The sequence below is a fragment of the Homarus americanus genome, unplaced genomic scaffold, assembly GCF_018991925.1.
Source record: "Homarus americanus isolate GMGI-L3 unplaced genomic scaffold, GMGI_Hamer_2.0 scaffold26351, whole genome shotgun sequence".
In the NCBI taxonomy this organism is placed as follows: Eukaryota; Metazoa; Arthropoda; class Malacostraca; order Decapoda; family Nephropidae; genus Homarus; species Homarus americanus.
In genome coordinates this window covers 1,392,789-1,406,555 of record NW_024724368.1, presented here as the reverse complement: position 1 = coordinate 1,406,555, position 13,767 = coordinate 1,392,789, and the positions used below count along the sequence as shown (strand labels likewise).

The following is a 13,767-nucleotide window of genomic DNA, read 5'->3' as shown; positions in this document are numbered from 1 at the left end:
TCCGCCCCTGTGTAAAGTCATTCTGCCTTCTTATTTTAGAATGACATTAATATAACAGTCTTATTGTTTATCCTTAGAACAACTTGTTTGTCATTAGTAATCAGTCTGTATATGACTATTACATAAATTTCCTGTACACTATTTAGGTAGCATGTCAATTCAGCGGGTAGTTGACAAGGAAGAAAGGTCAATAATACTATACTAAGTCTTTATCATTTTTCAGAGATAAGAAGTATCTGATGTTATCGGGACGACACCAATAGCACGGAGGAGGGCAGTGATAATGCCAGTCTCCACTAAACAATCCCAGGTGCTGCCACACTCGCACGTCTCTCCACCACTGTTAGGTAAAGTATACAGTAATAATCTATTCGTTCCTTACGAGTTACTTTACAAATACCAATTAATTTATTTAGAATCTATATAGACAGCAGTGAAAGGATCTTCTGTCTCATATATGCCTTTCAATAAATCATAGAAATCTGTGGAAGAGCGATAAGATTTACTTCTCTGCGTAGGAAGATAAGTAGTTACATAGACCAAAGCTGATATAGTACAGAACTTTCTTCCAGAAGAAATCAATGTCCTGGTGCAAGCTTCAGGAAATGAAGGATGAATGGTAGACAAAAAAGCACGCGAAAAAAAAATGCGGATCAACACCAGATGCGCGATTTTTAAAATTCCACTAAAGCAATTCATGGCCTAACTACTTACTCATACCTTTACTTTTATCATTTTCCCTACTAATCAGCTCGTTAGCCGCTTGGGTGGTCAGTCACGTCTCTGATATGCACTGTTGGCACTTGGCAAGTACTGGGCATGCACCGGCTCCTGAATGTATCTGAACCTGCTCCAGTGTTGGACAAGTCTGGTCTTGAAAGTGCTCACATTAGGTCCAGTCACAACACTCTCTGGTAGGTTGTTCCAAGAGTTACAATTCTCACTCCGAAAAGTTTGCCCCCACAATTTTCTGGACTTGTGGCTTCTTCAACCTTGAGCTGTGACCCCTTGTGGGGCGGGTATCCGCCAGATCCAGGTATGGATAGTCGACTGTTTATACACGTCAATGAGGTCACCCCTTGTCCCTCTGTAGTATAAGGTAGATAGTTGCATGCGCTCCAATCTCTCTGGATAATTTAGGTGCCAAAGTGCAGGCACCAGTCTGGTGCTCTCCTTTGGACATTTTCAATCAACTGACAGTTCCTCGGAAATCTCGGGGACCAGACGGGGTGACAGTAATTCAAGCTTACAGGATCTTTCTGTAGCCCTTCGCAGTCTCTTTGGTTCTTAATTTCCCTAAATAACTTGACATCGTTCGCAAACATTTGTTTGGAGGACCCAATACACTACCCTGCTTGTCAAAGGTACACATGGCAATTTCGTACCATTAATCACCACACACTGCTTGCGATCATGCAGAAAGCCTCCAATCCACTCTATGACATTTCCCGAATCCTGTACACTTCCAGTTTAATTCTCAGCCTTTCATCGAGTAGGCTGTCGAAAGCCTTGGAAAATCCGAGGTATATATTGTCGATATTGTCACCCTTCTTCCAGAATTTGGGTCCAATTTTCCAGTACCGTGAGTAATTGTGTAAGCAGGAGCGTCCTGGCATAAACCCGTATTGGCAATCCTTTACAAGGTTGTTTTATAGTAGATGTTCCGTCATAGCATCTCTTATGATGCTCTCTAGTACTTTACACACTATGCTGGTCAGTCACTGGTCTATAATTAGTGGAGGGACGATCGCCCTTCTTGAATATAGGACTCAGATAAGCCATTTTCCAATCACTGAAGACCTTTTGCTTATCCAGGCATTTACAGAACAAGATCTTCAGGGGCTTAGCAAGCTCGTTGTACAACTCTCTTTGCACTCTGGGATGCACCATGTCACGTGCCAGGAGTCTTATGAACCTTAAGTTTTGAAAGTTTATTTCTTATACCCTCTTCTGAGAACACAATGTGGGTCAACACTGTGTCAAATCATGTCCCCAAATGTAGAAAGATTGTTTGCAACCTCTCTTGTGAACACCGAGGAAAAGAATCTGTTCAATGCTTCTGCCTTGACCTGGTCAGAATCTGCGTAACTATCATCTTCAAGCCTCAGGTTCGATACGCTTACCCGCGTTTTTAATTTCGAATTTGAGTAGCGGTAAAACGCCTTTGGGTTTGACTTGAACTTGCTTGCAATCTCCCTCCGGAACTCTTTTTCAGCCCTTCTACACTCTAACTTTGGTTCCTGGATCTTCCTGTTCTCATCATTTTCCAAACACACTTCTCGAATTTCTGAGTTTTCTTCTTAATTTTCTTTTCTTTTATCCTCTTTGCCACTGATCGGCTCGTTAGCCGCTTGGGCGATCGGTCACGTCTCTGATTACTTTTCCTTTTCATTTATCCTCTTCACCAAAAGATCGGCTCGCTAGCCGCCCGGGCGATCGGTCACGTCTCTGTCACGCACTGTTGGCAAGTACTGGGCATGCACCGGCTCCTGAATGTACCTGAACCCGCTCCAGTGTTGGTCAAGTCTTGTCTTGAAAGAGCTCACACTCGGTGCCGTCACAACACACTCTGGTAGATTGCTCCAAGAGTTTACAACCCTCACTCCAAAAAAGTTTGCCCTCACGGTTTTCTGGACTTGCGGCTTCTTCAATCTTGAGCTGTGACTCCTTGTGGGGCGAGCGTCCGCCAGCTCCAAGTAAGGGCACTCGACTGAGTAGTGCCCCCTGAGATGCTTATACACCTCAACTAGGTCACCCCTTGCCCGTCTGTAGTATAAGCTAGGCAATTTCAGGCGCTCCAATCTTTCAGGGTAGCTGAGGTGCCGAAGTGCAGGCACCAATCTGGTGGCCCTCCTTTGAACATTTTCAACCAACTGACAGTCCCTAGCATATCTCGGGGACCAGATGGGGTGACAGTACTCCAGATGGGGGAAGCACTTCTTTCCTGAAGATCGTTACGAGGAACGGACCGTCTAGATATCTGAACGACCTTCTTATAAGACCCAATAATTTATTTGCCTGATTTACCTTCTTCTCGCAATGGCCCGAGAACTTCAGCTCATTGTCAACATACACACCTAGGTCCTTCTCACATACAGTCTCAGCTAGTGCAGTTTCTTCATCCGTTGGGACATATGATACGCCTCCTTACCATCGACCACAGAATGGTTCATGTGTAAAGGTCTCCTTGTATTCCTGGGGGCACTGGGTTTGGTCTTTGGTATATATTTCTCGATCAAGTGGCTCACTTTACTGGCTTTGATATTCACCATAGTATCTGCATTCTTATATCTTAGTGAGTTAGGTCAATGAATACCCATCTCCTCCCTCATGCTAGGTGTTCCAGCTTGGCCACCATACCTTCCTCGTTAGTTATGAGTAGGTTCAGCAGTTTGGGTGTTTGCTCAGCTTTGTAATGAGTCGGATCTTTAACATCTTGGAATAGAAAATTGTCTCTTAGAGTTTCTACAAAAAGGGTAGCGGGATTATTAAGGTCATTTGGTGTGGTCTCATTTCTCCAGTCGATGTCACCATAGTTAAAGTCCCCCATGACCAGGAGGTGGGTAGGTTTGAGCGCTGTTGCGTTGTTAGTTAAGGCTTTTAAGTTCCTTTGGTTTAATAAGCTGCAGTTTGGGGATTCTAAGATATATCCGACAATAAGTAAGTCTCTCTCTTTTAGTTCAAGTTTACACCACTTGGATTCTCTAAAAAAAACATACTCCCCTGCACCCTCACTTGGTGTAGGGGAGTATGTTTTTTTTAGAGAATCCAAGTGGTGTAAACTTGAACTAAAGGAGAGAGACTTATTTATTGTCGGAAAGAGTATTACCATTCCCTGCTCAACTTAAACACTGATGTAGATGTTCCGACTACACAGCAGGTCCATCCCGTGATGAAATAGCTTCCCATCAAGTAAATGAAATATAACAAGGTCACAAGGCCTGATGGAATCCCAACCGAAGTGTATAAAACAGGAGGACCTCTGCTTACCAAACGTCTCCACTCTCTCCTGGAGACGAGGAACTTCCCTAAGATCTTAAAGACGCCTCTGACGTCTATGTCGATAAGAAGAAGGGAGACCGGTCATGCTGTGGCAACTACCAGAGGTGGCAAGATTATTGCACGAGTCCTCCTAAACAGATTTGTTCCCGAGGCGGAAAACTTCCTCTCTGAATCTCGATGTGATTTCAGACCATCACGTGGCACCACTGATCTTTTCTGCCTGCCAGATAAAGGAAACGTGAAGAGAACAGCGCCGTGACTTGTTCATAAGATCTCCAGGCAGGAACAAAGGTGCCGGTCATTTCCATCACTGAACTTCAGTATGCGGACGACCTCACCCTCACCACTCACACTGAACGCGTACAGGAAATTATGAACATCTACGCAGATGCATAAGCACACTTCAGCCTTAAGGTGACCATACTTGACTCAGCCTGCCCCTGGTTCCGTTACACCTCCACCACCCATCCAGGATAACGGGACTACACTCTCCATTGTTAACCACTTCCAGTTCCTCAGTTTCTGTTATAGACAGTATAGCATCTCGCTATACTTGTAATAAGTATGTCTCTACATATTTTGAGAGAAGGGTGTTATCCAGTGTGACCCTGCCAAACACTGCAGGTTTCCTCCAGGTGCTCTGGTTTCCTCCTGTAAAATAAAGTTCACAACAAGTTGTGGGGTATGGGTTTGTTTGGTTCTCACTCAGGATGGGTTGGAGAAGGGAAACTCACAATGTGCTCTCTATATACATGCTGTATTGGATGTGCAATGCAGCTTGGTGCTGGGAAGGCAGCATGGTTACAAGCGTGATGTAGAGAGAGCTGGTTGGTGAGGGTGCTCAGAGGAGGACAGCTTGTGGGTCGCCATGCTCGCCGGCGGGAGCGAGGGCCGCCAGGCAGCGGCAGTGGAGGAGGTGTAGCTTGTTGCGGCTGTAGCTAGAAGAAGAGAGAGCTGGTTGGTGAGGGTGCACAGAGGAGGACAGCTTGTGGGTCGCCATGCTCGGCGGGAGCGAGGCCAGGCAGAGGAGGAGGACAGCTTGTGGGTCGCCATGCTCGCCGGTGGGAGCGAGGGCCGCCAGGCAGCGGCGGAGGAGGAGGTGTAGCTTGCTGCGGCTGTAGCTAGAAGAAGAGAGAGCTGGTTGGTGAGGGTGCACAGAGGAGGACAGCTTGTGGGTCGCCATGCTCGCTGGCGGGAGCGAGGACCGCCAGGCAGGCGGAGGAGGAGGAGGTGTTGCTGGCTGGTTGGTGTAGGTAGAAAGAGGAGAGATCACCACGAGGTCAGGTCTTAAATAGCGGGGGTTGGCGTGGCTTAGTAGTTGATCCCCGCTCCGTGGGCGGAGCTGGTTGACCTTGACCACGAGGCACACACTGTGGAATTCGCGGGGTCGGCTATGCAGCGACAAACAGTGTTTGTAGGGGAGAAATCCACTATAATACTCCCTCCTTCCCTCCAGGCAGTGTAGGAGACTTGTTGTCTGCAGGGTTGCATAGCACATGTGAGGCAGAACGGGCGGTGCATGCCTCATGTGAGACAACGGCGATGGCGTGGATGAGCCGGTTGCTGGAGATAACTGTCTAGATACACAATATCTGTGGGAGTAGAGAGGGAGAAAAAGGGTGTGTGGAGGCGATGAAAGTTGTACTTCCCTCACGTCAGGTACAGAGTCGTCAGATGCGCCTGCTGGGGTGTGTGGGCCTGGGTCAGGAGCAAGGGCTGCGTCAGCAGAAGCGGATTAGGGCTCGTGACAGCAGCTGGGTCCACGACAGCAGCAGGGTGCAGGACATTAGCAGGGAGTACCTGAGGGAGAAAGGAGGGGTGTGTGGGTCCGCACTCAGGAGCAAGGGCCGCGTCAGGAGAAGCGGCAGGGGGTACTGCTGGGCCGGGGCGGCGTCTGAGGCAGGACGGGTGTGTTGGTCCGCGTCAGGAGCAGGGGCTGCATCAGGGGCGGCAGGGGGTACTGCTGGGCCAGGGGCGACGTCTGAGGCAGGACGGGTGTGCTAGGGTCGGTAAGACGTGGTGCTTGGGGCAGGAAGAGGAGCTGGTGTCTGCTTAGAGAAGCAGTGCTGCTCTAGGGTGTCTAACCTGCGGTTTAGAGACAGTAGCTGTAGAGCCGATGAGAGCTGCCTCTGGGTGGATAATCCAGTCTGCCATGTTGCTTGAAGACTGGGAGAGTGATCGGTTTCTCCTCCATCCTGTGTGAGTGCGCATCTCCGGGAGTCACCATTTGTGGGGTATGGGTTTGTTTGGTTCTCACTCAGAATGGGTTGGAGAAGGGAAACTCACAATGTGCTCTCTATATACATGTTGTATTGGATGTACAATGCAGCTTGGTGCTGGGAAGGCAGCATGGTTACAAGCGTGATGTAGAGAGAGCTGGTTGGTGAGGGTGCTCAGAGGAGGACAGCTTGTGGGTCGCCATGCTCGCCGGCGGGAGCGAGGGCCGCCAGGCAGCGGCGGAGGAGGAGGTGTAGCTTGTTGCGGCTGTAGCTAGAAGAAGAGAGAGCTGGTTGGTGAGGGTGCTCAGAGGAGGACAGCTTGTGGGTCGCCATGCTTGCCGGCGGGAGCGAGGACCGCCAGGCAGGCGGAGGGGGAGGAGGTGTTGCTGGCTGGTTGGTGTAGGTAGAAAGAGGAGAGATCACCACGAGGTCAGGTCTTAAATAGCGGGGGTTGGCGTGGCTTAGTAGTTGACCCCCGCTCCGTGGGTGGCGTTGGTTGACCTAGACCACGAGGCACACACTGTGGAATTCGCGGGGTCGGCTATGCAGCGACAAACAGCGTTTGTAGGGGAGAAATTCACTACAAAGTAACTAAGAACAGATCAACTGCCCGAACAAATATGTAGCACTGCTCCAGGTGCCACCATTTTGTAAACCTAACACTGTGAACTGTCCTGCTTGATCAAGCTCTCCAAGTGTTAGTCTATTACGGGCTTGTCCAACATACGGCCCATGGGCCATAGTCCAGTCTGCCAGCCTATAGGCTTTTTTTTTGTTCCCTCTCGTCACTGATTGTCTTGTTAGCCGCTTGGGTGATCTGTCATGTCTCTGTTACGCAATGTTGGCAAGTACTGGGTATGTACTGGCTCCTGGATGTATCTATACCAGCACCAGCCTTAGGTACATATTTATATCCTTGCTTAATACATGCTGTGTTGTAACTGCACAAGTAACACCTTAAACCTTCCCCATCCCTCTAGCCCTTGAACACCCTCCTCAACACCCATAACCTGCCACCTCCTCACACACCAGCTCCTATCATCCCCTTGCCCCCTCACTCATAAATGCTTTGGATCCACGTGTCAATGTGCTCGGAATTCACAACTCACGGAGAAGGTGGCTTGACAACGTTGAGTGTACAGAAAAGTCCCCAACTGCACCACAAATAAAGGTTCAATTAAGAATTCTTTACAAATTGTGCAGGCAAGATTTTCTATATCAATTTATATTATAAAATAAAAATTGAAATGATAAAATATGGAGAGGGACACCTGTATTTATTCAGTCATATGTACCAGTAGTACTGTACAGTTTTAGTTTGCTGGGGCTCGGTCTTTGATATACAGTAACATATGTTTAGATAAAAATAACTTTCTCCTAAGTACTGTAAATGGTTGACAATAGCTTAAATGTAGGGTGTTAAAACTGTTTCTCTTATGAGGATTTAAATGCTGATTTATATGCCAAATTGCATATTCATCAAAGTTTAACTAGAAATTTTGTATGCAGTACCTATAGTTGTCTGTGAAATTAATACCCTTGCAATTTAATGAAAACTTCTTTGTGTTTGGACATAGGGACAACATGGAGTCAATCAAGCCAAAGGATGATGGTTCGAAGGACCAAGGCGATGATCCTCGGGAAAAAAACCTTCTTAACAAAGATGATGATAAAGACTGGAAAAAATCTGATCTCATACCCAGCAGATTTGATGAGCTACCTTCTGAGGGAGACTGGGTTCCTGTTGCTGAAGTTATTCGTTCTCACAGGGAGGTGACTGCAAAGTTGGAGGCAGAGCAAATTAAGATTCAGCCCCCAGTTCAAAAAATTTCTAAATCATATGATTTAGAATCACCAAAAATGCTTGAAAAAGAGAAAAACAAAATTCAGAAAGGAGCAGTAACAGGAGAAAGCAAGACAAATATACAAACAAAAGATGAAAATATGAAACCTAAATCCTCTGACAGAGAAAAGGAAGAGGCAGATGAGGAGCTTGATTTTGTAACCAAGTCCATGATTGCCTGGAGTCTGAAGACTGATTTTGATTTTGGGAAGAAGAGACTCCGTGACCAAAATGATCGTCGAGCTTCTCTTCCTGCTGCCTTTTCCAGTAACATGGAAACATTTACAAAAAAAACATCAGAGAAAAAACATTCTGACATTGTTAAAAGCTCCTCACATGCCAGAGATGACCCTGACCACCATTATGGCAATAGAGAAATTCTGAGTGAGTCTGCCACTATTGGCAATCACAAACATACTCATGATTCTGATAAACGGGACTTCAGTCATCATGAGCCAAAGGCACGTAATGATGACAAGTACGAAAAAGATCCTTACCATGGCCTCAACTTAATGAATGATCATCACCATAGACAGAACCAAGATTATTATGATAGCAGCCCCTTCCAGGACCAGGATGACACAAAAGTGAGTGATTATGGTCAAGAACAGGACTACAGACGAGGCAGCAACCAAGATCCTACGTCATATGATCATTACCGTGATGCACGACGAAGATATGAGTATGACAACAGACATGATCCACGACAAAAATATGAGTACGATGACAGACAAGACCCCAGACAAGGACATGAGTATGACAACAGACATGATCCACGACAAAAATATGAGTACGATGACAGACATGACCCAAGACAAGGACATGAGTATGACAACAGACACGGCCCACGACAAAGATATGAGTACGATGACAGACATGACCCTAGACAAGGATATGAGTATGACAACAGACACGGCCCACGACAAAAATATGAGTACGATGACAGACATGACCCTAGACAAGGACATGAGTATGACAACAGACATGATCCACGACAAAGATATGAGTACGATGACAGACATGACCCTAGACAAGGATATGAGTATGACAACAGACACGGCCCACAACAAAAATATGAGTACGATGACAGACATGACCCTAGACAAAAATTTGAGGATTATAACTCAATGAAAGGATATGAAGATGACCTCCACCTTGGCTACAAACAAGGTCGTCACCACAGCATCAGCCCTCATCATGGCAGGGGTGCACAACACACTCCTCCTATAGATTACAAGAGCCACAAACTTCAAGCCCGGCGTGAAAGTAATTATTTTTAAGAAAGCAACCTTGTTATTTGGATCTATGTCAAGATATTATTTTTAGAAATGACATTTAGCTTTTGCACTGATGGCTTGATATAATATATAATCTGTATTGTGCTGAAAACTTGAGTTTCTAATGGCTAGTCAGATTACCTGTCTTGTCAAACATTCCACTTCTTTAAACCTAGAAACATTATATACTTCTTTTTAATGCTGACAGATTGGATGTAAAGAGTATTATAAAAACTCTACTAAGTACTCTATAGTTCCAGCCACTAGTGAATTTTTCAGTTCTATGAGATTTGTTGGCTTGCATGTATAAAGTATAGTATTGTACAGGTATGGTATACTGTATACTACAGTATTATGAATTTACATTAGCTGAAAGTACAGTGGTCCCTCGGTTAACGAACACAATCCTTTGCAGCAGGTTGTTCGTTAACCGAAAAATTCGTTAACCGAAGCCATTGTTTCAATGGGTTTTTGGGTAATTGGTTCCAGCTCACCGAAAATTGCCTAAATTCAACAAAAATGGTAGAAAAGTTCACTTACTTTGAGGTGTGTATGTAGAAGGCTCCTGGATGATGATGATGATGATGATGATGATGATGATGATGATGGGAATTAGAATGGGGGTGGAGGAGAAGGAAGAAGAGAAGGCATTGGGGTGGAAGAGAAGTCACCCCATGGCACCATTTCACCCAGAAAATTTTAGTTCTCTTGGTGTATTTCAAGATTATTTTCTTTAAATCAACACTGCACTGCATTATATATTGTCAATATGTAAAATATATTTCAAAATGACCAATAATTTGCTTGGAAACACAGAAAAAAAGCATTGTTGAAGAGAGTCTCAAGCAAGATGTTACCTCCAGTGAAAACAGAGAGAGACTAACGCCTGTTTGTGTTAAGAGGCTGGATGCCGCGCATTAAACTAGTCACTTTACCTTCAATTATGTTCAATAATTGTTAAAATGACTAAAAAATTGAATATTAAACTTTTAAAATTATTGAATAGTATAAACTTCTTGATATTTACTAAAATAGTAAGGAATTTAAGCCCTAGAACCGATTAATGTATTGGCGGACTAATACTAAAGCTGGTTGACCGGCCAGTGCAAGCGAAAACATGTTGAGGTCGGTTCGTAAGAAATTCGTTAACCGCATTTTTATTCGTTAACCGAATTTAAGAATCTTACGGGAGGCAGTTCGTTAACCGAAATTTCGTTAACCGAGGGACCACTGTACATCGATACAGTATTTGAATTTCTATACACTATTTGATTTATTCTTATGCCAGAAATTTTTGTTCATGTTGCTTTTATTGATACATACTCACATGCTGATACACAAGAGTTACTGTACTGCATTATAATTGTACAGTAGAACGTCGATATAACATGAGATACATTCCAAGAGAGGTCACTTTAAACTGAATTCGCACTAAATCGAAGTGTTGTTTCAATGGAATATTTTAGTTTGGTACTTGAGAGAAACACAAAATACTAAAAAGACTGAGAGTCTACCCAGATGCTCCTCAGCCCATCTCCTAGAATAAACAAAACATTGTTTTTTGTAGTATTATGCTAAAACAAACACTCATAAATGAACACAGCTAAACATAAGGGACGCGAATTGGTCTGTTTACTTGCAATCGGTTGATATGAGAGGGTGGTCGTGCTGGTGCTGCACACCACCCGCCTCTCGTCTGACTTACCAAGCACTTTCACTTTCCTCTCAACTTATTTTTTAATTACTTTATGCCATCAAAAATAGATTTTCACTCAACTTTACTTAGGTAATTCATCCTCTGAAGATGCAGAGCCCAACTCGACCAGCTCATTATCCACATTACTGTCCAAATTGGCGCCCCACACTTGAATCACCATTTCCTCGCTGCAGTGCTTTCAGCACCTTGATTATCTGCTCCAATGTAATTGCTTGTCTTGATTTCATGGTCTTTGGGCTAGTTAATGATGTAGTGGTTGGCCTCTTGGACATCGTGGTAATGGTTGATGCACGTGGTAGAAGGAGATAGTGTCACACAATATGTCCATTCGCTAGAGCGTCAGTGCGAGAACTGAGGATGTGGGAGTGTGCCTTTTGCTATAATCAACTTTCCGTTTATTGTTTCATGGGTTCATTTTATATGTAAGAGTATTGTACAGAAAATCATTTACTCTCTTCCTTTATTGATATATTGTTCATTGTGCATTTATGCATTCATTAAGTTAAGATACTGTATTGTCAATAAAATGCTGTATTTAATCATAAGGGTGAAACAATAGGAATCATACACTAACAGAAGAAGGAACATTAACAAAGAAACATAGGAAAAACTGCTATCATTCTGAAGAGATTTAATATTGTGAGAATCATGTTGTTTTTTGTTTTGTTTTTGAGAAATAATGTTAGAAAAGATTAATATTTTATTGAAAAAGTTAGGGAGCTCAATAAAAATTATCTAAAGTGCCCTATACAGCCGTATTTGATTTATGTGTACTGATGCTTGTAAATATAAAATTTTGTTCAAAACCTACAAGGTAATTTGTCCATACCAGTACACAGAAATCATATTCAAAGTGTAAACTAACAAATATGCAAGAAATGCTTGTACAGTTAACCCTCACTTTACGCGGTTAATGTAACCCGGAGGGTCCCGCGTAAAGTGAGAAACGCGTAAAGTGAATAACATAACATATGGGATTAATTGAAATGGAATCCGGGCCGATCCCCAAACTCCACTTTTTGACGACACACAACTATGTTGTAGTAAAAATATTATCTTAACTTTATGATGGTATGCACACACAATTAATAATTAAGAGAAATATCAATAATATTAGGTTTTTTAACACTTACATTAGTAGAAGAAATGGCTGGGCACACGGGGATGGGCGGTTGGTTCCGAGTCAGAGGGCAGATTATTGGCCCTCACCTGTGTCACTTGTATCAATTGTATCACTATCCACCACAGAGGCTTGCAGGGCCTCTTTGTCAAACTCCCCAAAGTCCATATAAGTCCATATCCTCACCATAATTATCACTATCACTGACTTGGGCCGGCTGTGGTGGGTGGCGGGTGAAGAACTGGTAATGTTTTGATGACTGGGCGACCTTGTGCGCACCATGTTCGCGCAGCTTACACAACATGGCGGATGGCGGGAGGTTTGGATCCAAAAATGGCGTGGCTCGCCACCCGCTCTCCGCGTAAAGGGGTACACGCACCGCGGAATGTGAGCATCCTGGGTTCCGGCAGGGCACCGCGTAAACGTGGAAACGCGGAATGCGGGACCGCGTAAAGTGAGGGTTAACTGTATACTGTACTTAAAAGGTGGAGGATGTGCTGCATCCTTAAAAAGTGGAGTCAAATAACATGTTTGCCATGACTTATTATGTGCAATTATCTCGTGCAGTGCAGTCAAGTGTGGTAAGAGCACCTACCCAAACTCAAGAGTGTTAAGCAATAACTGCAGGTCAAGGATCCTTTATCTGAAAATATAAAAATCCAAAAATATTAAAAAGTTTAAATTTTTCTCAGAAAAACTACTTTATTGTATATGAGTACAGTATGAAGGCATATAATTGTGGATAAAAAGGTGTACAATATGTGTAAGTACAGGTTCAAAGTGTCACACCCGCTATGTTGTGTGTTCATGTGATGAGCCTGAATATTAAACCCATAACTATAACAAAGACCACATTGAAACCAGTAAGAGCTGCAATAATTCAAGTCTGCATAGGGAAATGCAGGTCGAATCTGCAAAGCAACTGGTTGGGCAAGTCAACTGACCTTGCTGCTGCTCTCTTTACATGCCTTAACCCACAAACTTCTGTGGTCACATTATTGTACTCACCGTTAGGTTTTTTTCTTTTAAAATATTAAAAATACCCAAACAAAATGATGTTTACAGTAAAATCGCCCTAAAGTATATGAACACAACTAAACTAATAACAACTGTATGTGGCGAGGATCAATGGTGAGTCATTGCTGACTCATTGATTTACTACTTCTACATATAACTACCTGTACAACAATATAGTATTTTCTCAATTTAGTGAACTAGTTCGAGCCAAAGCTAAAGTATTTTGGGGGGAGACCTGACCTGACCTGATGCAATGTCAGGTGGAGGTAGGGTGGTCTTATATTACTGACCTTCTAATGGAATGTCAGGTCACCCTTTCTAGGGTGGGGGGATTAGTGGGTCTCATCAGGGGTGTCATATGGGTTGGGTTGGGAAGGGGGGTGTTGACAGCCAGGAGAGGAGATTACTGGGTAGTTGTCAGGGACTCAGGAATATATACAGTACACTGTAATGCAGGGAGTTTAAGTTTTTTGCTTATAAAATGTCACTGACTTGATTTAGCAGAATATAACTTGCATTACTGTATTTCTTGCAAGATAGCAATTAATTTGAGTATAAGCACACACACTCTC

The 13,767-nt window shown here is 43.9% G+C and overlaps 1 protein-coding gene across 2 annotated transcripts; it reads left to right on the top strand.

Moving 5' to 3' along the window:
- Positions 1–246: 246 nt before the first annotated feature.
- On the top strand, positions 247–9,790 carry LOC121864123 (histidine-rich glycoprotein-like). Of its 2 annotated transcripts, XM_042363043.1 has the most exons (3): positions 247–347; positions 7,799–9,012; positions 9,157–9,790. In XM_042363043.1, exons 2-3 carry the CDS (start codon positions 7,806–7,808, stop codon positions 9,342–9,344), a joined length of 1,395 nt encoding a protein of 464 aa, XP_042218977.1. In that variant the 5' UTR covers positions 247–347; positions 7,799–7,805; the 3' UTR covers positions 9,345–9,790. The 2 variants fall into 2 exon arrangements, with proteins under 2 accessions (XP_042218977.1, XP_042218976.1); XM_042363042.1 differs by having other exon boundaries at positions 7,799–9,790.
- Positions 9,791–13,767: the final 3,977 nt, after the last annotated feature.

What these genes read in the sequence shown, in the direction of transcription:
- LOC121864123 (XM_042363042.1), top strand. Translation starts at nt 7,806, where the DNA reads ATGGAGTCAATCAAGCCAAAGGATGATGGTTCGAAGGACCAAGGCGAT.